The following is a 26,618-nucleotide window of genomic DNA, read 5'->3' on the forward strand; positions in this document are numbered from 1 at the left end:
CCCTCCCTCCCTTCCACTGGATCTCATGTATTTCCTCTTTAAAAAAGGAAAGAAATCTGACCACTTGTCATAATATTAACCTACTCATTTCAAAACAGTATCCCATTGTGCAGATAGCCCAGGAATACTTTAACGCTAGGCGCAATGTAGATGGTCAAAAGGCTTTCCTAATGTTTGTAACTAAGTCTTTGATGCTTATAGGAGTGATTCTGCCAGGATGAATTTGGAAGAATTGTAAGCATTGCCCTCTGAAGACTTTAACAGTTATATGGAGGAGAGCTCGTGAAGCCGCAACCCTTCACAAAGAGCAGTGGGCAGCTAAGGAATGTCAAAGCAGGAAGAGCCTTCCCCCAGGAAGAGCACCCATTAGCTATCTAATACCAGTGGTCAGCCCTGAAAACATCACACAAATAACGCTATACAGACTGAGCAGGGTGTTTATTTGTCTTTAGAAATATGTATGTACGAATATGCATGTAACACCAATAATGAGAACAGAAGCCATGAATTTGAAGGAGTAAGGTGGGATATAGGAGAAGGTTTGGAGGGAGGACAGGGAAGGGCGAAGTGATGTAATTATAATCTCAAAAAGAAATGAACGAAGTAAAGTGAAAATTCCAGCCCTTGGTCCTCAGTGATACGATGCTGGTGGGAGACTCAGAGTTCAGTATGTGGCTTGTGACGGAGGCCTAGGGCTTGGGGTTGCCTATGCTTTTGTTTGAGGATTTGCCACCCACATGACATCATCAAACATTACTCACTGAACATCTATTTACTGAGGCAAGGGTAGACAACACTGCTTTGTTCATTTTTAATTTTTATTTTAAACAAAAGGCTTTTAAAAAGAATAATTTTGAGCTCATAGCAAAAGTGAATAGAAAACAAAAATATTTTCCATATGCTCTGTTACCACAGAAGTGCATCTTCCTCAGTGATGACTGGCATTCTCCCATGGTGACCAGCATCCCCCTGTGATCATCATTATCCTCAGTGAGGATCAGCATCCTCAGGACCAGCTTTCCTAATGACATCAGTGTCTTCCCATGACCACCTGCCCTCTCGTCAGCATCCCTCAGCACAGTGGCACATTTGTTATCCCCGATGAGTCTGTATCTTCCCTTTGTTTCCCAAAGTCCCTCATTTACGTTACAGCTCAGTCTTGGTGCTGTAAACCCTGTGTTTATTTGTCTTATAAGCCTGGCTTGTTTGGCAAAAGGCTTATGCTCTGTAGAGCTAGGAATAGAACAGTGGCTTTTTTCCTCCGTGCTTGTGACAGTCTGGAGTTGAGCCAGCCAGGAATTGTCTAAGATGAGGGACTGGAGGAGTGCTATGCCAGGGTAATAGCACTCTGGAGGCAGGGGCTGGATGAACCTATTGTATTCTAAGTTGTGTTCCCCCCACAATGCGGTCAATCAGAGCAGGTGGAGTAAGAATTTCCTGGAATGCTAGTGTGCCTTTTACAGACACTGTTTTTAGCGTCCACGTAGTACATTTGTCAGAATTTAGCTTAAGACAATGTATGCCTTCCCTTGCTTCTTGGTATAGTTTGCTTTGAAGGGTGACTCTTGATATAGTAGAGAAAGGCTATTGTTGAATTGCAATATTTTTATAATTTTTATACAATATGTCCACACATATAAATGTACATATGTCTGTTTTTTTTTTTTTTTGAGTACTGTGTTTAGACCCATGGCATTGCACATGCTAGACAGATTCTCTACACTGGACCGTAGCACTCAAGTAAAGAGTGCTGTTTGACAAATTCGGTGCATACACTGATAAATGGCTTCAATATGGATTAAACCACTTGCCTCAATTTAGCATTTTTCATAATCATATCCTTTCTGTCACCATTTGAACAAATTTAAATATCTGTATGCATTGATTTTCCCTTCTGTGGAGATAGCCTAACCATTGACTCTGCTGTGGTACAGTTCCATCCTTAGCTTGAATCTTTTTAGCTTGTTCTAAAATGCCTGCGATGATTGCCTGTAAAGGGAAGAGGCTTCCCGGCCTGAGTTTCAGAGTGTGATTGAGTGTCCCTGTGCTTTGAGCCTGAGACAGGCAGCGCAGCATGAGGGGAGCATCTGACAGAGAGCCAGGGTCTCCCAGGCCCTTTCTGTGACCTGATCTTGCTCCAGCCCTGCTCTTAGGTCAGATTTCTCAACATTTGGGTCATGACCCCGTTGAGGGTCAAGTGACCCTTTCACAGGGGTTGCCTGAAACCATCAGAAAACACAGCAGTTTATGGTTTATAGCAGTTGCAAAATTACAGTTATGAAGTAGCAACAAAAATAATTTTGTGGTTGGAGTCACCACAACATGAGAAACTGTACTAAAGGGTCACAGTGTTAGGAAGGTTGAGAACCATTGTCTTAGGTTGTATGTGGCCGAGAAAGTCTTGCTGCATTTGGTCAGTGGTTAAGGTTCAAATTTTAGCGAGCTGCTTCTAAAGGAATTTTCTTTCCTTTTTTTTTTTTTGGTTTTTCGAGACAGGGTTTTTCTGTGTAGCCCTGGCTGTCCTGGAACTCACTCTGTAGACCAGGCTGTCCTCGAACTCAGAAATCCGCCTGCCTCTGCCTCCCAAGTGCTGGGATTAAAATTCCTGCCCAGCAGGAATTTTCTTTCCTAATAGGGTGTTTTGTCATATCTGAACTTGGTATGCAGCAAGTGTGATTATCTGAGACAACAAAAGCTAGGAAAGAGGAGGGAGAGTGTCGAGAATCATGCTGTTTTGGGGGTGGAGGGAAGAGAATAAACAAAAGAGGAAGATCTGTACACATACGGAAAGAGGTCAATAAAATCGGAGGTTGACAATGGGGACCAAGTGGCCTGTGGATGTAGAGTTGGTAGTGCTTTGCCTGTACAAGGCCTTGGGCTCAATCCTAGAGCGTTAAGGTGGTGCATGCCTGCAATCCCAGCCCCTGGGAGGAGCTTGAGGCCATAACAAGACACCAGCCAGCAGGATGGATGGATTGTAAAGGGGATGCAGCTGTAAGTGACAAAAGCACGTGCAGCAGCGAGCGCTCTTAGCACCGCGGTCTGTTGGGTCTGTTGGCTCAGCGTATGGAGAAGTTTTTAAAGTGATGGCTGGTTTAGCCTTTTGAGTAAGATGGTTTGGAAAGTTGAATGCAAGATGCCGAGAAGACGTTAGCAAGAATTTGAAGCCATGTCACAGTCCGGAAGGGCAGAGACTCCAACACTGGCGCTTTCATGAAGTAAGTGCGGTAGCTTGTGACGTGGCCAGACTTCTGAGATCTGTGACACCGTCTAGCCTCATTGCACTTGATGTTTATGATATAGTCTTGTAACTGGTGCTTATGTGAAGCTTTGCAAAGTTCCTAAGCTTCCAGGTCATTTTCAGGAAATCAAACAATTAGGCTTAGGTTCAGTATAGAGCAGTGTTCATACTCACAGACTCAGATGTAATTAGCAGTTTATTCCTGTCATAGAAGCCCTGTTGTGTAAAAAGCTCCTCCCTCACAGCAGAGGCAGCTGAGGGGGCTTCCAAGCGACCACAGCAGTGGATAAGGGGCATGTAGCTTCTGTTACCACTGTTACTTTATAAGTGAAGACACTGAGTCTTAATTTCTAGGTGGCAGAATCTAACTCCCAGTCCACAAAGACTGATATCTTGCCTGAACTGCTATCCACTCACTACCCTGCTGCCCTGTGTTTTATCGAAGACCTAGTTTTCCCAAATAATGGGGGACAGAAAGAATGTTGAATTGGTAAAGTATGTGCTATACAAGCAAGAGGAATTGACTTGACTTCTAGGACCTACATAAAAAAACTGGGTGTGGCAGCTCACCTCTTTAATCCCATCCCCTTGGAGGCAGGAGCAGGGGAACCCCCATGGGCTTGCCAGCAGGCTCATCTAGGTGAGTGAATGAAGTGCACAATTCAGAGGAAGATTCTCTCTTGAGAAATAAAGTGGAGAAGTGTTAGGAGCAGTGTCCAGTGTAGACGTCTGGCCTCCACATGCGTGTGCAGCACATATGGCCATAGGTGACACAGTGACCTAGTTTTCCCAAGTGAAAGACCTATATACTCTGTGGTACAGCAGGAGCTCTCTGCCCACTGAGCCTATTGCTCTCAGTAGCCTAGAAAGGTTGCCTTGAGGGGCACAGGACTGAGAAACAGTGCCTGCACAAAAGGCTACTGGCCCCCTTCTTCAAGTACAGCCGTTTTTTCCTCCCAGCATATTCCTAGATGTCACAGTTGGACACTGTCTTGTTGGGTCCAGCTTCTTGTTTTTCATGTTCTTCCTCATTCATGGAATCCTTTTTCTAGGTTTTAGCTGTTGCTTTTTCTCTTAGCTGATCGCAGAAACCTCTGTTTTCTCTTAAGTGTAATGACTGTGTACTTCTGAGGAAGTCCCTTTCCTGTTTATTCCTGGCCATCTCCCAAGTCATTAGTGCTTATCACTTGAGACAGCATCTGACTCACTCTAGCAAAAGCTCTGCCACGCACCAGACTCTTCTCATGTCCTGTGGTCTGATGACCAAAAGAACAGTCATTTTGTAGCCTAGAAGGACTACCAGCCAAAAGCTAGGTGTTTGTAAAGTAGTGGATCTGTGTATGATGCCAACTGGACCTTCTGTAATTTAGTTCAACTTTGACACTACCTAGGTTTGATACAGTCTCACAAGATTGTCCCAACTTCAGAGGCTGATCATAATCTGAACCTCTCCATAGCCTATCTGATTGGGTATGAGCCTGAGTTCCTAGACTTTCCACCTAGGGTTTAGTAATTTGCTAAAATTACTCACAGAACTTAGGGAAAGCTCTGTATTTATGTTTCCCTACTTACCATAAAGGTTTTAGACACACAGCCAATTGTACAGGGCTCCAGAGTCCTGACCCCAGTAGTATCTGTTTCCACAGTGATGGGGCACATCTTCTTAGTGTACATGGCTACACTTACTGACACAGAAACTCTGAATCCCACTGATGAGGGTTTTTGTAAAGATGCCAGTGTGTATCACAACTGATTCAGTCATCAGCCATTGGCCATTTAACTCAATTTCCCATTCTCTCTCTGAGAGGAAAGAGCGGGAAGCTGACATTTCTAATCTTCAGTGTCACATGGCTGACTTCTGACAAGCAGACTCCACTCTAAAATGACTGGGGAGAGGGACTCACCAAGAGTCATGGCAGTAAGCATAGACTCAGCCGTGGTTTAAAGGGGGTTATGAATAAGAAGACACTCCTCGCCCACCCTTGGAACCCCAGTGGTTTCAGAGGCTCGTGTTTCATGACCTTGAAGAACAATTCCATGTTTCTTGCTAAGTCACAGTAGCACACTCTAAGAGTATATTTGTGTCTTTCCCAGTTGGCCTGCTGTTGTGGACCTGCTGGCTGTACCCTCTGCTGTGGCTGCTGCCCTAAGTTCCGACAGTCTCGGACCACCCGCTTCATGTATTTATTCTACTTCATCCTGGTCACCATCCTCTGCTGTGTGATGATGTCACCCTCTGTGATAAAGCAAGTGAAGGAGCACGTAAGTCTGTGGGGTTTGAGAAGTTATATTAGAAACTTGACGTAGAGGACTGGGTTCAACATCACCGGGATTTGTTACTTGTCTGTTGCTGTGAACATTCTAACAAGGCAACTTACACAAGGAAGAGTTTATTTCAGCTTATGGTTCCAGAGGGATAAGAGCCCATCATGGTGGGTTGGCATGACAGCACATAGTAGGCATGGCAGCACGGAGTTGAAAGCTTACAACTTGAACCATAGCACGAAGCAGAAAGAACAGAGGAGAAGTGGACAGGCCTTTATATTTAGCCTGCTTCCCCACCTCCTGTGACATACTTTCTCCATCAAGGCCATACCACCTACATCTCCCCAAACAGCACCACCAGCTAACTGGGGACCTAGTGTTCAAATGCCCTAGGCTATGGAGGAGGTGGGGAATTTCTCATTCAAACCACCACACTTGGTCTCTGAATTGTCTTAAAGATTGTCCACTGCTTTCAGGCCAAACGGGCAAGCCATTCAACAGCTGGATCTTTAATCAACTAGTTGATGTTTGGTATGATGTGTAAGTATGTCTAAGAATGTGATGTATATCTCTGATGGATGCACAGAAGTGTGTCTGACTGCTCATGAAGGCTGGAAGAACACCAGGCGTTCTACGTGTTACTCTCTGCCTTGTCCCTTTGAGATCCTGTCTCGCTAACCCTAGAGCTAGGCTGGTGACTGGAGGGCAGCGAGCCTCAGTGATACTCTTATCCACCGTGCTAAGGTTAGAAGTGTTAATGGGCATGCCCAGCATTTTACATAGGTGCTAGGATTCAAAGTCAAAATTTCATGCTTAAGCAGCAAGGCAAGCCACTGGGCCATCTTTCCAGCCCCCTGTAGCCTTGTCCTCAGTAGTAGGCTATCCATAGTTGAATGCTGTTGGTGGAGAACGTTGATGTCAGAGGATTATGTTTGTCTCTCTTTGTTTATATCTGTTTCTAATAAAAACACAGTCTCTGCATGTAGAACTCTGCACGTCCGTTTATCTTAAGGATGGCTGCTGGGATTTCAAGTCACAGCTGGCTGTACACACTTAATTTAGCCTCTATGGAAAGATGATGCAATTTAGACAGTGCCACAGATACCAGGAAGTAGAGTGTGATGATTTTAACTTTTCTAGACATATCACTTGTCCGGTGTTGTCTCTAGGAGTGAGGAAGAGTCCCAGCCATGTCTTGGGCAGTGTGTATTCAGGGTTCTCTGGAATATGATGTTTATGGACATGGGTGTGGGGTCTTTCCTATTTCCACATAGCAGGCCTCTCTGAGCTGTATTTGAGTATAGTGTGTTGAAGTCTCAAGAAAGCCCAATCAACAACACAATTCTTCCTGTCTTAGGTTTTGAGACAAGAGACTAAAATGTCAGCAAATAGAGACCAGATATCACGTTGATTATTTAACAAGTCACACGAAACCATTCAGTTTGTATTTGCAGTGAGGTCAGCTTTCTCCTCAGCTCCTAAACCAATCAGCCTTATTCACCTCTGCTCCACTGGCATAGTTCACGACAGCTTTCCTCAACGAGGGCACAGTTGGCCAGGAAGAGAGGACCACATGTGGAGGGGAACTGGTAGATGAAAGTGTAGCGTCCAAGTCTGTTTCCCTTTAAAATAACACTGACCCTCATCCTCCCAGGCAGGCAGTGAGGTGGTAAAGCAGCCAGGCCTACAATGGTGCTGCGTCCCTTCTACAGTGATTATGGTCTCAGCTGGAGCAGCTCCTAAGCAAACTGCCCCAGTACTGGGCCACACTGTGGCCGTTCAGATACATTCTGCTTTAAAACAGCCATTTTCGTTCCCCTTCTCTTTATGCTAGGAGTGGGCCCCGGGGCCTGGCGTGTACTAGGCAGTCCCTGAACTGTTGACCTGTATCTCAGCCGCACAACCTTTCTCTTACAGGCTCTTGGTCTATTTTTATCCTGCTTACCCTTTAGTTAGAATCGGCCCATTGAGTTTCCTGTTGGGTAATGCATTTCTAATTGTACTTGCATGTTTTTGATTACAGAATAAACTACTGTAAAGCCTCTGATGAAGGCCCCACAGTGGGGGATATGTATGTTTAGATGAAAAGTGAAGTTTGTCACTCAGAAAAAATGATGGGAAATTTTCTGAGGCCTACAACAAGGTGAAAAGAACAGGTTCCATGAGGCAAGATCCGTAGAGGCTTGTTGCAGAGCGTCTAAGGCCTTGGGTGCCTGGAGGGGTCCCAGCTAGACTGGCTTTGTGCTTATTGAGATAGTTACCACCCGGTCCCTCCTGGTGTCATGGTTTAACTTAATGTGTTTGGGGAAAGAAATGTGAACTTACGGGGTGGGACTACGACTCAGCAGTTAGGAACAAATACCGTGCTTGCAGAGGACCGAGTTTGGTTCCCAGCACTCACTTCATAGAACACACAGCTACCTGTAGCTCCAGTCCCAGGGGAGATAGCATCCTCTTCTGGCCTCTGTGCATGCCCCAACTCCTATTTTATTTAAAAATTAATATATAAATAAAAATATATAATAATATATAATAATATAAATATAAAATATATATCATTAAAAATAAAACTTTTTAAATTAAAAAAATTTAGGAGCTAGGATACTGGAAGGATTGGTTTGAACTCTTCCTGGACTGAGGTCTGTTGAAGCTCCCTTTCCATTCATCCGTTTAAATGAAACCTCACACAGGCTTAGTGGGTCCTCTACCATTGAGCCACACCCCAGCCCTCCTTCACTACTTTTATTTTTTTAGTAGTGTAATACTCGCTTTTTAAATTCATGAGCAGCTGCTTGATGACCCACTGAGGTCCTGTCGTGACAGTTCTGTGTTTCAGCTATCGGTATAAGCCTGACTCTTTAACTTTTCAGTACGAGTACAATGAAAGCCTTAGGTCCAAGAGATGAAAGTCTATGCCTGTGCTATAATGTAACATCTCTTACTGCAATTGCAATTGTATAGGTAATTTAGAAGTCACAGCTATGTGTTTTAGGCATATATTGTATAATACTTTACACACCAGATTTCTAGTTAAGTATCCTGCTCCTGCCCCATGCAACAGCCCTAACAATTCCATCCAGTATCTGTGCTTCCTGACTCCTGGCAGAATCTTCCAAAGGAAGATGTTGACTGGTGTTGCCCAGGAAAGGCTTCACAGAGGCAGTGGTGTGTATACATAATAAGTATTGTAAGAGCTGGGATTTTAGGGTAATGCCATATGCCAGATGTTAGTTTGAGTGTTTTCCCTGTATCTTCATCCTTCATCACCACTGTTCTTGTGTATGCAGTAGGTATTGTTATTATCCCACTCTACTGGTGAGGAAGCAGAGTCACCTAACCAGCTTATGCCGGTCTTATAGCCAGCCACTTGGAAGTAGAGTTGAGATTTGACCTGGGTAGAATATGTGCTTAGCTCCTGGGCTGTGTAGCTAGAAAGGCAGAGAAAGAACAAGGATAAGCACGCACAGAGGGACAGGAAAAGAGAAGACAGTGTGTCACATGACCAGATCCCACTGAGCTTTCTGTTTTAAGATAAGGCACTTGGTCCATGGATAGAGGAGCAGCCATTGGAGACCCAGGCAGAGGTGTGATCATGGAGCAGGGAGAGATTGAGGGAAGTGAGCTCACTGGGGTGACTTGAGATCAGAGATGAGATGGAGCGGGAGGGGGACAGAAGGTGTAACCCTGGCGTCTCGCTGGGCGGTTGTCAATGTTTCATGCCTGCCTCTGAATGTACCTATTTAAAGATGGCTTGGCCAGGCTTCCTGCATAGAGAGTGAGGTCACTCTGGGTGAAACAATCCTTTTCCCTTCACAGGGGACGGCTATGTGGCCACAAAGTCAGCTTGTTTTGTGGTGCTACAATCAGGCTGACCTCATGCTCAGGCGGTGCTTGAGGGTGGGCCCTGAAAGGTCTCCTTAGAGTGCGCAGTCTGGCCTTTGGCTGGTCCTTGCCTGCTCTTTGCTGGCCTGTGGGAATGCTAGAGGTGACAGTGGCAGAGGAGAAAAGAACCGCAGGCTGTGGCCTGGATCGGGTGTGTCATTGCCGCCCACCCTGCATTCTTGCCTCTTAGCTAGGCCCCTGTCGGATCACATGGCCTGTGGTGTGTGGGTTGAGAACAGGAGGGCCACTTTCTGGTTTCAGAATGTTGCCTGTGTATCTCAGTGAGAAGGAACTGTAGAGAGATGCTGAAGCAACTTGGTCCTGCTTACCATGAGGGAAACCCTCCTTCCATGAGACCAGAGAAGGGTCTCCTGTATGGTTGAGTCACAGCGAGTGGTTTCTGTCTTCTTGGAGTGAGTCTTTTTTCCCATGCCAGAATGTAGGAACCATTTTAAGCAGGCTGTTTTCGGCAGTCACCATGGTATCCGAGCAAGTACAGGACGTGGGCTACTTGATGCCTGGGGATGTTAGTGGACATTAGAATGCTGAACACAGAGGTGAAACAAGTGAAGGAGCAAGGGCTCCGGGTCCACATTGATAAACCAAGATCTGTCTGCCTCGTTTGAAGATAAAAGGTGACAGTTGAGTGTCCCAGAAGCTGGTCATTTGGGAGGGAGGGCAAATGAAGGCCCTTGTGTGCTGAGGAACAAAGATCGCTTGGCCTTTTTCCCTGAGAGCTCACTGGCCAGTGTGGGAAGAGCCTTCGGTGCTCCAGCCTCCCATGTCTTAGGTTCATACTTCCCTGTCTTCTGCTTGGCACCTGCATTGCTCTGATGCAGATGTCTGACTGGTGCATTTAAAAATTTCAAAACCCAATATATCATAAACAGTGCTATGAACTCATTTGTCTGGTATACGGTGTGTGGACCATGATGCTGTAATATGTTTGCTTTACGTTTAAATTGTAAAGAAGTACTCATTTTGTTGTGAAGAGAGTCTAGTGAGAATCTCTTGGTGTTTTGTTGTTCCTTTATTCATGTTTGGAAGGTGTTATGTTTGGCTATACTTTCTTATTTCTCTGCAAACATTTTATTTTGCACATTATTTCCCAGAGGTGAGTCAGGATAGTTTTGAGTGGTGATTTGGCAATTGATAGACTTTGACTAGGTTTTTCCCTAGCTGAACAGGGCTTTGTGCTTGTTTTCAGCACAGGTTGGTAACACTGCTCCAGTATATGGAGCCCCTCCAAGGAACACAGGACAAGACTGAGTGGGATCTGGGTGTGAGGGGCTTCTGCCTCATGGTATCATAGAACAGCATCTCAGACCTTTTCTTCCTGGCCTGGATGAAGGCAGCCAGGCTGACTGTGGCTTTCTCCCAGCTCTGGACTCATGGCCAGGGCCAAATTCAGACAGCTCAGATGAGGATAAACAAACTCCTGGAACTATACAATTGGCCAGGCTTTTATTTGGCTGAGAAGTCTTCCCCTCAGGTTCCTTGAGGGGAGCTGGCATGCAGTAGTGAGACCCCAGCCCTGGGCTGTGCTTGAATCTAGGCATTAGCAATTCTTGGAATAGCTTTATGTTTCTTTTTTTTTTTTTTTTTTTTTTTTTTGGTTTTTCGAGACAGGGTTTCTCTGTGTAAACCTGGCTGTCCTGGAACTCACTCTGTAGACCAGGCTGGCCTTGAACTCAGAAATTCGCCTGTCTCTGCCTCCCAAGTGCTGGGATTAAAGGCGTGCGCCACCACTGCCCGGCTTAGCTTTATGTTTCTGATGGAGTTGTACGTGTCAAAATGGACACCTGGGCTCTTTTAGTGGCTGTTCAGGCTACGGGAGAGCAAGGAGGTCAGTTAGCAAGCCTGCTAAGAGTGAGCTTTTCAGATTAACTTGCATGGCCTTGGGCTGAGAAACAAGACACTCTCTTGCTTATAGCTAGTTTGTCTGTTATCAACTAGCCTGAGTATGTCCATCAAGGAACTTGAGAAGTCACTTTGGTGTCTGATCCATTTGGCTCTACTCTGCTTCTGTCTGTCACTCATAGGGTAGAGCTGGGATACCTTAGGTCCTCTGAGGTCCTCCTCTTCTTAGAACCATTTGTCACTTGCCCTTTTCCTTTGCTCTGTCTTTTCACCCTGGGCATTGAGTGCACACTGTCCGCAATTTTTCATTTTTCTTAAGAGGCAAAGGCACTTTGAGTCTGATAATTGTGCATTTGGGGTCTTTGAATGTAGTTAGTGGGATGGATTAAAAGGATTTCTCCTTGTGGCCAGAAAACTTATTCTTTCAAAACACAGGGTTGAGCTAGACATTCTAAGTAGGTATTTCCCAGTCATTTTCACATTGGGGAAGAAGAAATTTATGTCTTTATTAACCTACTGTTGCACTAACAGATGATACGGAAAAGTTAAAAGGGAACTAAGGGTCCCAGAGCTACCTACCATCACCCAGAAATACCAACTCTTCAAATCCCTTTAACTTTAAACTTACAATCTTGGCTATGACCTCCTGCTAGCCTGGTCTTGTTTTGTGACCTTGCTGTACCTGCTATTGCTGGTAGAGTTCTGAACTCTGCCTCTTGTTTCTCAGAGCCCATCTGTGTGGCTAGAACCTGTGTCTTGCTATTAAACCTACTTCCTCGCTCCTCTCACTTCCATCCGCCCACAACCCCGATCCTGGAGCACAGTGAGGCCACCCTTCTTCCAGGAGAAGCTCTGCACAGCAGCTGCATGGATCTCCAGCCACCCTCAGCCACCGGCTCCTCCATCTCTGTCAGCCTTTCCCCTTTCTCACTGTCATTTCAGACTCATCATCTTCCAAAAGCATCCTCCCCTTCTCACCTGTCCTTAGTAGAATCAGAGCCACTCTGGCTTCTTGTCACTCCTTTATTTTTCTTGTCCTGTTGAGGCTTTCTGTTTGGGGCAATATTTCACGATAATTGAGAGTCCGAGCTTCAGATCTGGACAACCTGAATTTTGAATACTGGTTCAGTTACTTAGCAAAGTTTTTACTCTTTCTACTTTGATCTTCAGTCTAAAGGAAAAAAAAATCCATAATAGGAAATCAAGATGTTGCTTCAGTATTAGGGTGCCCTAGACATCACGGGGTCCTGGGTTTGATCCTGATTACTAACCCACCTCATTTCTCCACAAATGTATATCATAGTCATCCACTCCGCAGGCATGTGAAAACCCAGTGACCTAACCCATGAAGCGTGTTTAGAACAATACCTGGTACATTGATTCTCCAGTAGCATGTAAATATATTGACACTTCCAACATCCAAGAAGTCGACAATCTGAGTTATATCTTGTACAGTCTTGTTGAGACACAGTCCATACAACTTGCAATTGAGGTGGTTATGCAACTGCACTGTAATACGTACTCTTGGAACATCTTGTCACTCCTAAAGCAACTATATTTATTCACACTTGGTTCCCATTTCTTCCCAAGTTCCTCCAGCCCCACAGAGCCACAACTCTGTCTTCTTTCTATATGGATTTGCTTATTTTAGATGTTTCCATATAAATGAGTTACACAATACTAGAATTTGAATGTGCCTCCCAAATGTTCCTATGTTGGAAATGTAGTTTCCAAGACCATTTCCTATTTGGATACGGGGCTTTTGGGGGGCATAACTAGGGTTAGTGAGGTCATAAGGTGCAGACCCCATAATGACAGCAGTGTTCTATGAAAAGAGGAAGAAAGACTTGAGCTAGCACAGTTGCTGCTCTTGTCTTGTGATGTCCTGTTCTGTAGAATGATGCAGCACTAAGGTCCTCTCTTACCAGCTCTTTGCTCTTAAGTTTCCAAACATCCAGGACCATGAGCTGTACAAAATTCTGTTCTCTTTAATTTTGATATATTATAGTCACAGCAAAGCATACTACATATTTTTTCTATCTGATGTCTTTCACTTAGCATGTTTTAAAAGGTCAAGCATACTGTAGCGAATGTCAGTACTTTCTTCCTCTCTATGGCTGGATATATTCTACTTATGAATACTCCATATTTTATTTGTTCATTTCTCAGTTGATGGACAATTTATGTTATTTGTACCTTTTGGCTCTCGATGATAATGTCACCTTTGTGTATGTATATATAATTAATTATATATCCTTATGTAGGCCTCTAGCAGAAAGTATGGCCCAGATTAAAGCTGTGTACCACCACATCTGCACCTAAAATGCTCTTAGAACTTGCTCTGTCCCAGGCTGACCTTGAACTCAGAGATCTGCTTGTCTCTGTCTCCTGGGATTAAAGGCATATACCACCTTGCCAGGGCCTAAGCTGTTCATGGCCGGCCACTATGCCTCAAGATCTGGATCAGAAGTGTGCCCTTCATTTCTGGAGTGTAGTTCATTCCAGATAGAGTCAAGTTGACAACTGGGAACAGCCATCACAGGTACCTTCACTCAGAACACTGCCAGAGTCTTCCCTTCCTTCCCATTTTTATATCTAGTACTGATCACAGACTTTCCATAGACAGGACATGGAAGTATTTGGGTTGTGCTGTGCAGCCACAGACACAGAAGTATTGGGTTTGTGCTGTGCTTTCTATCTAGTCATGAATGAGTTGGCCAGGCCGGACTCCTGCCTGCTGCCTTCCTTGTCTAATCGGCCGATCCCACAGGTGAGCTGAGGGCACTCTCACTCCTTCTCTTTCTCCCACATCAGTCCTGTTCCAGATTCTTGGAGTCACCCATTGCCTTGTCTGTCAGCCACAGAAGCTACTTCGTTTGGGTTTTGAAAGTCTTGCTAAGAGCAGCATCTAGTTGTCTAGTTAGTGTGGATGACATTTTACACTCCTTTGGTGGTTCTTGGAGTGAGTGGAGTGGTTCATGAAATGCTGCCATACGGTATGTGTAAGACTCTCGATCGGCAGATGAGCTGCTTTCCTGTTTTCAGAGGGCTGTGATGACGAGATCGTTAGGACTGTTTATAGTTCACCTTCCTGGGCTAGTCACAGAGACCCCCAAGAACTAAGGTCTGTAGCTAAAGCGTCTAATGAAAGAAATGAGCAAAACCAGGATGCAGCTCCCATCTGTGGCAGTGACAGTAACTAGCAGGGCTTATTAAGTGTTACACTGAGAAAAGAGTGTTGCCTTTTACAGGTTATAGTTCGAGTCAGTTGGTAGAAGAATACAGGAGATTGGAAGAGCAGAAAAGCCCTAAGTGGTCACTTTAACTATCCAATTGTCTGACAGATGACATAGCCCGTGAAGTGACGTGGTTTGCCCAAGGCTGAAAACACCAGTTACAGCAGGGACCGAAACCCAGGGTCCCTGGTGCTTGGCCAGTGCTTTCCTGCTCATATCACTAGGTTTGCTTGTTGGCCAGATAATCACAGAAATAGCCTTAAAGCAAGCATGGCTTTCAGTGTCCCCTAAACACTCTGGATATGGGAGCAGAGAGGAGTCTGTCTAGGAACTGCCTTGTTGTAATAGTGACATCCATTTAAGTTAGCAGAGCCTTTCTTGACTCCTGAATGTTCTCTGGTCACCTTCCCCTGCCTCCTTCCTGTCCTACAGCCAAAAGCTGGCGTCAAAGAAGGACTGTTGGTCTGAAGTGGAAAACAGAATAGCCACAAAGGATTTATTTGGTTTTGCATGCAAAGTGAAACCTACTCTCAGGTTGTGTTTTGTGTATCTGTGAAAGACAAACAGCATTATTGGTGAAAAATGTCTCACTTTGATGCAAAACACCATGCAGTTTGTGGTGGTACAGACCGGCAGGGATTCATGCTAAAGGGCAAAAGTCTGGCTCTGGCTGTGAGCTTGGTTTCTATTGACTGAGTGTTCAGAGTGCTGGGACCTAGGCTCAGAGGTTGTTTTAGTTGAATTCAAACCCCAGGCAAAACTCTGCATTCTCAGCAGCTACCTGTTATGTTTTCTTGGTAGAATAATATCAAATAAAGGGAGATACTGCTAGCTCAGTTCTTTGATTCTGGAGAAATTTTATTATTCTAACCCAGCTGAGTGAGATGACTTTCAGAAGTTCTCTTTCTGAACAGCAGCTGACTTCTGGGTCAGTATGCTTTGTGGGTCAGTAGTGCGGAGCCCCAGGTCCTGTGAGTCACCAGGAGCTGTAGATTCTCCTGGGCTGGGGCTCAGCGGAGCTGGCAGTGGGGCGCCACCTCTTAGGCTCCCTCGATCCATCCCTTCTCAGTATGGCTCCGTGGAGACACAGGTTTGAAAACAATGTGATTTTTTTATCTGAGATGTGAATTATTCTCAGTCCTTTCACTGTGACCATCAAAAGCATCTGTTAAATGATTGGCCCCCAAACACTCCCAGACGTGTGCTTATAGTTAGAATGAATGCCATTACTTGCCATAAAAATGGAGCCAGAAGGAATGGACACTATGGCACAGAAGGACCTCAGAGTGATGGGAATGGGAGTAAACATATGAATACTGGGAACCAGCACCCCCACCCCATGGCTTCTTATTTCTGTGGTTTTCATTAACTGGGGTCAACGGAAATCCAAAAATATTATGTGGAAAATTCCAGAAATAAATAATTCAAAGCTTTAAATTATGCAGCACTGTCCCACTCTATCCTGCTTAGGATATGAATTATCCCTTTGTACCACCAACTGTCACTCCGTGGACGTCTTGGTCATCAGATCTGCTATTGTGGTGTCAGTACTTTTGTTCAAGCAGTCTTTGTTTTTTTGCTTATTTGTTGGTTGGTACTGGGGATTGAACCCAGGGCCTCATAATGTGCTGGGCAGTTTACTCTACCAATAAGCTGTAACTAGCCTCACTTCTCTCCTTCTCTTCCTCTTTCTCCTCCACCTCTCCGTTCTCCTCTTCCTCCTCCTCCTCCTCTTTTTCCCTCTCCCTTTCCTCCTCCTCTTCTTCTTCCTCCTCTTCCTCCTACTCTTCTCTTTTAAGATAGGGTCCCTCTAAGTGTCCTGGTGTTCTCAAACTTGTAATTCTTTTGCCTTAGCTTCCCAGATGTTTGGATTTTAGGAATGTGCCGTTCAACCCAGCTCAAGTGACTCTCATTTTATATGGCTCCCAAGTGTAAGAGTATTGATGTTGGTTGTTTTATTACAATGTATTGCTCTTATTAATTTATTTTGTCATAGGAATTGTATATATATTACTCAGCTTAATTGTCCATAGCTTTAGGCATCTATTGTTTTTGGAGATAGGATCTTATATAGCTCATTCTGGCCTCAAACTCACTACATGACTGAGGCTAACCTTGAACTTCTTTCTGTCTGTATCTCGAAAATGCTGGTATTTGCTGGTTTTACAGGTATGTTTATATCTGCAGATAAAGAGAGGCCAATGTAGTCTAATTTTGCTGTTCTTTACAAAGTATAAGGGCTATTGTTTGGCCACACTGCAATCTCAGTAGCAATCTCAGTACATGCTTTGTGAGGTGTAAGATTTTGTAGTGAGTCTTAACTATGTATAGAATAATGGACTGTGCTATGTAGCTTAGAATGTGCTTGAACTAGTAGTACCTTCTGCCCTTGCTCTCTAGTGCTGGGCACTTTGATGATAGGCATGCCCTGCCAGCTACTGTGTACATTCTCTGTTCTGTTTTGTTTTGATTGATGAAAGAGAGAGATACAGACAGACAGACAGACAAACAGACTCAGAAACACAGACACAGAGACACAGAGACAGACACAGACACAGAGACACAGAGACATAGTATATTTGAGATAAGATCTTGTTTTGTAGTGTAGACTAGCCTAGTCTGAATTTCCTTTGTAGCCAAGCTAGCTTTGAACTCAAGGGGTCCTTCTGTGTCTTAACCCCTAGAGCGTTTGGATTACAGACAAGCACCATGATGCCCAATTGCTGATCCCATTATTTAAAAACTGCTTAAAATCTGCTGCTTTCATTGATGTAGCCATTCATGTAAGTATACGTACCAAAAACCGGAGTGTGCTGGGATAACGTAAAACCAACATATGGTTGTTGTAGGACTCTGAACTCAGGTAGGGGACTCAGTAGTTTGGTAGCTGGCTTTTGTGGTGCATGCCTGTAATCTTGCCAGTTGAGAGGCTGACAGGCTGAGGCAGGAAGATCTTAGTTTTGAGGCAAGAGTGTGTATGGAAAGAAACCCAGTTAGTAGGCTGGTTGACCTACTCTTGTGAACTCCAGCTGGGGATGTCTGGATAGACAGCTGAGGGATAGACAGCAGAGGTGAAGGAGAGACTCCCCACAGGACATTCGGCTACTCCCTGTGGCTAAGAAAACTAGAACCACAATGGGTACAGTTCAGTGAGACAGTTTTCTACAGTAAACACACTAGTCTAAAATTAATGTGTCGGCGTGCCGGTTCTCATCAGTGTGGGTTTTATTTTTGGTTGTTACAGGCTGTGCTTGTGAGACAGATGGGACAGATGTGAGGGGCTCTGTTGATGCTGCTTAAGGCTCTGAGCATTGGACATCCTCCCCCCCATTCTGCCCTCCCATCAAAAAATAAATACAAATCCTCTTTGTACTAAAAATGGCAGAAGGTTCTACGGTTTGATTCACTTAAAACCAGCTTCTGTGTGAAGCAGATCTGGTGAGGGAGGGGGCAAAAGGGAAAGGTTGAGGCCAGAAGCTGTGCCAGGATAACCAGGTGTGCCCCTCAGCTCCCGCTCCTTTGGTTTCAGATGGGTAGAGTGATTGTGACAGTCGCCACTTGGCCTTCGAAGTATAAACACATACTTCATTAGTTAACTGTCCTGTATTAAGCTTGAGAGTGGGCAGACTTTGTCCATAAATGAAAACTGCAGGCTTCCATTGTATTATAAGAGTGGCCCAAACAATGCCACCAAATGAACATAGCTCAGTTCCACCAAAACGTTATTCATATAACCAGGAGACTGGCTGGATCTGACCTATGGGTTGTAGTTGTTCTGGCTGGTATTTTAGGCCCTGAGTGGCTACATGCAGGCCACATACATACCTTGTCTCTGAGAGACAAGCTTCAGTGGCCTAAACTTTAAGCTCAGGCAATCAGAGCTCTGGCTTAGCTTGCAGGTAAGGGCTGCATGAGCCCCATGCCTAGCTAGGCAAGCATAATTTAGTGTCTGTTATTCATATGGAATTATAAAGCAAATGGAAATAATTTATGGGGAAATGAATTGTTTGTATGAACCTATTTCAGTGATGTTGGGGATGAAGGAGTTAGCAGGAATATAAAACTGAGCACGTGGGGATCCTAATATGGGGTAAGAAGTGAAGGCGTGCTGGAGCCAGAGTCTCTGTTGTGCATGGTTCTCAGGAATGGGAGTAGGAAGGAAGGGATCCGGGCTTTCAGAGTCACGAGTTGTTTGAGTGTGTTGGTGTCCCATCTTACAGAAGATCTCATGCTCTATCATTGTTTAAATATTCATAGTATACAGACATGGTATATACATGTATGCATATCAGTATCTGCACAGCATTTCACAAGACAGTTAGCTCCTCGTTAGCATTGACTTAAACTGATTAACTAGCCAGTGACTTACAGCACTGGGAGGAACCCAAGGCCCTTGTATGCTAGGCAAGTAGCCTACTGGTTAGCAACATTCCACCTTATAATATGGATCTTAAACCTATTTTATTTGATGCTTATATCCCCATGCCATGAATAATATTTGCCCAGAGTAGGTGGCAGTGAGTGGCTGACTAACCCTGTCTGTAACACATGTGTGTCATGTGGTGTGTAGGAGGGGATAAGTAAACCCTGTCTATAACACATTTGTGTCATGTGGTGTGGAGGATGACTAAACCCTGTCTGTAACACGTGTGTCATGTGGTGTGGAGGAGGGGATAAAGAGCATGTGCACAAACTCTAATTTGACTGAGTTTTCCATATTTCCCCAGAAACAACTGTGCATACAGTTGCATCCTTTAAGAGGACCTTAGCTGATTTGGTTAGCTCAGAGAGATTTGTCACCAGGGGTTTTAGCCCTCCCTGACTGAGTTTCTCTGGGCTTAGGCTAACCTTCCTCTGCTCCGTCACTCCCCATCCTCCCAGGAGAGTCAGTTGATTCACATGGCTTGCCTCCTTTGCTATGTGTGTGCTGGCTACACTGGAATTCTCACCCCTTCCTTGGCTGGCCTGAAACTTGGTGTATAGACCAAGCTGGACCTGGACACCAGGCATCCCCACCCCTCACTCGTCTCTGCTTCTCAACTACTAGAATTACAGGCATGTGCCAGCGTGCCCATTATCTCTGGTCCAGCTGTCTTTCTGGAGTACCCTTGTGGAGCCATCCACCCACACCACCTCTTGATACAGGCGCCTCCAGGACAGGCTGTCATTAAATGAATTACTGTTCTACTGTTGCCGTGATTCACTTCCGTGATTGCCTGTCAACTTCAAAACTGGGAATCCTCGTCCCAGGTCTGTCCCTGCACCTTCTTTATTCACAGATGATGTCACATCCAGTAGGACAGCATCTTTCGTGGTTGGTTCTCACTGTTCTTCACTGAGATCTACTCCTAACTCTGTCTTCATCTTTACCTAATCTTCTGTGGATGGAGGTGAAGTTGTCCACTCTGTGTCTGGAAGAGCCCTTCTTCCAGTCCTGTGTTGTGTCCTGTGAGTTCTTCGGTTTGGATTGAAGGCTTATATATTTAACCCTTCAGTTAGAGCTGTTTTCAGGCTGTTTGATCTTACTACCACAGAGGACTTGTGTGAACTACACTATCAGTCTACCTATGTGCTTTTGATCTCTGAGGCTTTCTCTGGGGGTACATGACACTCCTGGTTTGACAGGTGATAGGGTCAGGTAAAACCAGACCATGGATTTTTAATTCACCCCTTTCTTTTTTGAGCTTTTAATAAAGACAGAATATATACTTTTCTCATTTAAAAACAAAAGGGGGGAGCAAGGTACCTAGCCCAAAGAACGGCAAGCCATAGTTGATGTTGTTGTTTTTAAATGCTCCTAGGTTCCCCAAAGGGGTGCAGGATGCTAACATACTGAGGAAAGAAGCCTGGTCACACACTCTGTGCAGGAGAGGGTGGAGGCTGGCTCAGTATTCTTGTCTCATAGCTATTGTGCCCTGGTCGGTAACAGGCTAATACTGTGCTGTCAGAATTACTTCACAGAGAAATTCTAAGGGAGAGAAAATCTGAAATGGAGACTTAAAGGTGAGAGGCGCACCCCCCACCCTCACCCCCAATTCCAGCATTCTTTCCAAGTGAGGGATGATGAAAAAGAATTCTTAGATCTTGCTCTTCTGGTTTCTGTGAGTTAATTTATCACTCATGCCAAGCTGCCCAGAACTTTCTCAGCAGTATGATTTCATCTGAAGCTCTAGAAATTTGATAGAATGAAATGTAAGACTAATTAGCTTTGCTAATATCACATCTCTGAGGTCATAACAGTCCCTGAGCCGTGTGACTCCCATCTTCCCATCCATTTCTGTGAGAATCACTCCCACAGAACCTATTTTTTCCCCAAAGTTTGCATCATCTGGACCCGAGTCAGTGAGACCAATAGACCTTTCAGTAGCCGTGTTTTGTGTGTCTGTGTGTTTCCACATGGCATATATGTATGCACATGTCCACGTGTGTATGCATGTTGTGTGTAGGTGCTTGTGCATATCTGTACACATACATAGGCGGCCAGGTTGATGTTAGCTGTCCTCATCTGGTCCCCAACTTGTTTTGAAAAGGATCTCTCATGGAGCCTTCAGCCTATTGGTTCAGCCAGACTGCTTACCCAGCAGACCTTGGGCTTTCCCCTGACTCAGCCTCCCCAGTGCTGGGATTAAAAGCATGTACCTTAGTGTCTGGCTCTTACATGAGTGCTGGGGATCCAAACTTGGGTGCTCAAGTTACCATAGTGAGACTTTAGCAATGAGCCGTCTCCTCAGTTCCTCTTGCTTTCAATTTTTGATATTAACTTACCCAAGCTTGACGATGCCAGGGGCATTGCTAGCATCTCCTGCTGCTGCTTCCAGTTTCTTTCACTTGAGGTTGGAACATCCGCTCATGCCTTGGAAGTGGACTCCCCTTTAGGAGGTGGCATTCTATGTCTGAGAGTTCTGTTTATGCTTTGGAACTTTTGTTTCCTTTTGTTAAGTTCTGTAGATCAAATCCCCGGCCTTGCACATGCATGGTACTGAGCTATGTCCCTAGCCCCTCATGTTTCGAGACTTTTGTCAGCCTGGTTTAAGCTTGTTATGTGTCCCAGGCTGGCTTCTAACCTGTGATACACCAGTGTCAGCTTCTTAAGTACTAGGACTAGAATCAAGTGCCATCATGCCTTGCTGGAACTCAGTTCGTAGGGACTAGGACCCCTTGTTGGAACTCAGTTCTTAGGGACTAGGGCCCGGGCGCCATTCATCTGGTTGGCATGGTTCTGTGCTTTGACACAGTGAATGGAACCTCAGATATCCACCTTACCTTGTTTAGATCAGACATACCGTTCAGTGGTCCTTGTAGTGACTCTCTCTCCAGAAAGCTCCTTCTGTATTTACACAGCGCCTAAGTTTAGTTTGACTACTGTAGGTCTCCCTTCACAAGGATTATCTGGAGGAGTTTCCTGGGCCACTTACGAGCTGACTTCATTTTAAAGATAGGGGACTGAGAATGGGGAGCCGAAGCTTGCCCAGATGAGCAGTGGAGCCAAGACCACAATCCCTCTAAGCCATTTATTCTTACTTGACAGTTTGGGTTTTGAGTTTGATTTCTCTGTGGGATGGAAAAAAGCCTTTGCTCCCAGAGGCCTGCACAGAACAATACAGACTCAGTGTGTGATGTCCTTGGATGCCCAGAGCAGACTGAAGAGGTAACACCCTCAAGTATGGAATCTGTGTGTGATGTATGTTTTCTTTCCCCAAAACTGGAATAGAACTTGGAACAGCAAATATTTAATCAGAGAAAATTCTTCTTGTTAAAACCTTGTTGGCTCGTTCAGCTTGGAGGCTATTGCCTAAAAATACTCAGCACTTACTGAAAGCTAAGTGTCGCTGAGTCACCCACAGAGCATAGAAGAGTGTTGGTTAATGTTGGGAACAGGGGTTATTTGCCTACCTTTACTTTGGATCACATTTTCAATGCTACATACTCATCCTGTGAAGTTCTTGGGGTGCCTGTGGCCACAGAAGGGCCTGACTCAAGTAAACAAGGGAGGGGTTTTCTGGGAGTGGCTGCGGAGAAGTCTGTACCTGCCAGTGTTCAGAGGGAGACTAGAAGGAAGGAAGAGGGTAGGAGAGTGGAGAGGAGGGTAACAGTGAATGATGGGCTGGTGTAGTTGCGGAACGTGCCAGTGTGCACATAATACTACAGTGTGTATGCAGGTTCGTGAGGCGGTGTACACAAAGTAGCAAAAGGCAGGTTTTGTAATCCAGCACTTCGGAGGCTGAGACAGGTAGATTACTGTTAGACTAAGGTCATCCTGGGTTAGACCAAGGTTACCCTTGGGGTACAGGTGAAATCTTGAAATAAGAAAAGGAAGGGAGGAAAAGAGGAAACAAAGACAGACAACAATTGGTAGTATTGACAAGTTATGGGGTGGAAACACTGGTTTTGTGGTTAGAAGATCTGTTGTTCCCATAGAGACTGGGGTTCCGTTCCTGACACTCACAGGCAGCTGGCAGTTCCATGATGTCTGATGCCTCTTCTGCACTCTGTTGACATTGCACACATGTGGAATGCTGGCATACATGTGGCCAAAACACCCACAAGCATAAAATACATCTTTTAAAGAAAGAAACTATAAATAAAATAGTCTAATAAAGGATGTTGTTGAGTTTCTTCTTTATACATACAGATTTTACTGATATAAAGCAGCATTCCTTGTCACTAGTAGTCATAAGATGTGACTTCCATTGGGGTGAGAGCTCTGAAATAGTCATCTTGATTATATTGATAAACGTTTTTGCTACTCAGCTAAGTAAGTCCCTGAAAGACACAACTTACAGGAAAAATGAATCATTCTGGCTCATGATTTCCAAGGATTTGCAGTCACATAGTTCAGCGTTTCTGGGCCTGTTGTGGGAGTGCGTTCTCTGCCTGGCATGGGGAAGTAGAGAAAAAGAGCATACAGGAGAGGCCAGGCCAAGATGCAGCCGAGGCAAGGACATGAAAGATTGTAAGAGCCAAAGGTGGTGGCTAACTCCAAGGAAACAGGTTTTCCAGATAGAGCAGAGCTCATATATGTGAACTCACAGACTCAGAGCATGTACAAGCCTCAAGCCAACTTAATTCAGGCAAAGCCCCAGTGTGGAGACAGGGAAGCAGGGAAGCCTCACCTCTAACCAAGAAGCCGATAGAACTCATAGCTTCTGGGAGAGGACACTCGGTTTTCTTCCATGGAGAAACACTGGTCTGTCTGTCGCCCACCTTCTGCAGCAGGCGCAGTGCTCAGAGTCGTTGCCAACACAAACCATGCTCCGTGGACTTGTTGTTGATTTGAGAGAAGAGATGATAATGTAGTTAAGTGGGTAGAGAGGGCACAAGGAACTGGGTGGAAATGGAGGAATGGGAAGAATATGATTAAAATGTATGAACTTCTCAAAAGTAAATAAAAATACAGTCGAGAGATATGCCCCCACTCACCTCCTTGTCGACACACTTGGGCTCCGTCTCCTTTCTAGAACCTCCCAGCAATGACATTGTATTAATCCACCAAGGGATTTATTGATCCATTGCATCAGAATCCTCATGAACTGAAGCTCACCAGCACGCATGCTCACACGCATTTGGGGAGTTGCTTTACTAGTCCCCTAGGTGTTTCTCAACCTAATCAAGTCAGCAGTCAAGATTCTCCATAACACCATGGCTTCACCATCTGAAGACTTGAACCCATATGGATGCTCACTCAATTACAACCCGGCTTAAACAAACCAGAGTCCACTCACATGGTCTCTGTCATCTCCGCCATGTGGGTGCTTTCTGTGTCTTTATGTCCACTTTTCATTGCTACGCCAAAGTGGTGACTAGGTGTTCTGATAGGGATGGCTCAGAGTGATGGTCCCGAGTGCCTCTGTTCTGTTTGTGGAGGAAATCAAACTGTGCTGCCTCTCCTCAGTGCTCTGACCTTGGCTGGTTGTATTTCCTGTCTACCCAAACAGCAGTGTGTTCAAGAACGACTCTTCCTCTCTAATGTTCACCCTCTCTTTCCGTCTTCCCCTCTCTTCCTCCCTCCTTCTACCCACCCCTCTCTGGAAAGACTTGACAGGCTGGAAAGATGTATCTTCTGAGTGCTGGAATTACAGGTGTATATCACCTTACATAGATTTTTATATGATGTTCAGGATTCGCTCTAGGGCTTCATGCACTCTAGATAAGTAAGTAACTCTACCAGTTGAGCCAAATCCACAGCCCCAAATCTTTAAAAAATGTTGTGTATATAGAATGTGTATAGTACTATATGAATGTGTATATGTGTTGTATACATGTATATATAGACATTTTTATTTGTGAATGAATAAAAATCCCCTACCAACTAAATCATTGACTCTTCAGTAGAAAGCAGTGGCATTTGGGGTGGTTATATAGGCAGTTTCTCAACTTTTATGTCATGTATTGTGTATTTCAAGATGTATACAGCTACGTCCTATAAATGCAATGGAAATTCTGATATTGAAAATCCCTGGAGTAAATAAAGATACAACAGTGCTTTTATAGGAACTATATCTTTGAAAAGGGGTTTAAAAGAAAACTAAGAAAAAGTCTTTATACTTTAAAACTCAGAAGAAGGCATCAGATTCACTGGAACTGGAGTTACAGATCCTAGTGAGCCATCATTTAGGTGCTGGGAGTTGAGCCATGGTCCTGAAAGAGCAGCTGTTGAGCTGTCTCTCCAGCGGAAACTCTTTAGAGGATAGGTAGTTTTTGTTTAGTCTTGGTCCTGTTTTGCACATGCCGTTTTTACCATGTGTTTTGACTTAAGACTGAATACTCACGGGCAGCTTCTCCAGCCCAGTTCTAACAGGCAGCTTTTGTATCTTCTCTCTCAGATTCCCTTTTTTGAAGACTTCTGTAAAGGTATTAAAGCCGGCGACACCTGTGAGAACCTGGTGGGCTATTCTGCCGTGTACCGAGTCTGCTTTGGAATGGCTTGTTTCTTCTTTCTGTTTGGCCTGCTGACCTTAAAAGTCAACAACAGCAAAAGTTGCCGAGCCCATATTCACAATGGGTAAGTCTCCTGTCCTCCCGAGGGTGTCCTAGGATCTGCTCTTCCGCATTGCCTGACATTCAGCTAGTTAGCATTTTGACAGATTGGGGAGGATGGGCTGGATGTCACTGATAGCCTAAGAGCGACAGTGCCTGGTGTCGTAATACGAAATTCAGCACACACAGAGTTGATTGTTTCTACTATCTTTCTCATGTTATTTCTATCCCACCCTGCAGTAGAGATTTATACGATCAGAGGCCATTCCAGGTGTGCCTCTTTATGGGAAAAGCCACTCTGTGGGCACTCCATCACTTCCCCTTGATGTGGTGAGAACACTACAGATGACAGAAACATGAGCTAGCACGCTACCTTCTGAGAGACCTTTTGTCCGTCTTTGAATAGTATTTGAATATCTTTCCTGTTTTTCTCTTCCCAGCTTTTGGTTCTTTAAATTGCTGCTGTTAGGGGCCATGTGCTCAGGGGCATTCTTCATTCCAGATCAGAAGACCTTTCTGGAAGGTAACAGCTTGGGGATTCTGGGCTACCCAATTACTTGGTTTTGACACATTTTGTAAAACTCTTAAAAAGCATGATCCAGTGTCTTTGCTGTTTTGAACTACTGAATCGTTTATGAGTTGAAGGATGTCCAGGTGTTGGGGATTTACTCAGTGGTAGTGTGCTTGCTTAGCAAGTGCCATGCCCTGGGTTTGGCCCCAACAGTTTTAAGGGAGCTTTGTAAAGGAGCTTTACCTGCCCACACCCCCCCCTTTCCCCTTTCCTCCTACTCTACTTACAAGAAGCCCATGAGAAGGCTCTGTTCCTCTGTTGGCTAAGCAATTGGAATGATAAGCTTACTGGCTTGGAGAGGAAAGGACGTCTTTAATAATTTGCTTGAAAACAGATCTGGACATCAGAATGCCTCTGTCATGGAGGAGTCTCATTCTCTCTGAGTACGAAACAGACCTGGCAGCATGAAACAGTTGTTACTTACGAAAACTAGAAAAGGGAAACCTCCTCTAGTCAGTGTGTAAACTCAATGTATGTGAAGTGATTCTTACTGATACGTAACACAGAGTCACTAATCATAACTAAAGCAGGGCTCCTTCTAAGGGAAAGAACGGGTGCCTTGTTCTGAGCTCAGGTAAGAATGGAG

At 44.8% G+C, this 26,618-nt stretch overlaps 1 protein-coding gene across 2 annotated transcripts in view; it reads left to right on the forward strand.

Annotated features, from left to right (window-relative positions):
- Serinc5 (serine incorporator 5) overlaps positions 1 to 26,618 on the forward strand; it is a 99,220-nt gene that overhangs the window by 43,036 nt on the left and 29,566 nt on the right. For both annotated transcript variants that reach the window (XM_028760097.1, XM_028760096.1), the window contains exons 2-4: positions 5,336 to 5,503; positions 25,308 to 25,486; positions 25,902 to 25,984. In XM_028760097.1, the coding sequence (XP_028615930.1) occupies positions 5,420 to 5,503; positions 25,308 to 25,486; positions 25,902 to 25,984 (346 nt within the window). In that variant the 5' untranslated portion in view covers positions 5,336 to 5,419. The remainder of the gene's footprint in view (positions 1 to 5,335; positions 5,504 to 25,307; positions 25,487 to 25,901; positions 25,985 to 26,618) is intronic.

Source organism: Grammomys surdaster, unplaced genomic scaffold (assembly GCF_004785775.1).
Source record: "Grammomys surdaster isolate TR1022 unplaced genomic scaffold, NIH_TR_1.0 126391, whole genome shotgun sequence".
Taxonomy (NCBI): Eukaryota; Metazoa; Chordata; class Mammalia; order Rodentia; family Muridae; genus Grammomys; species Grammomys surdaster.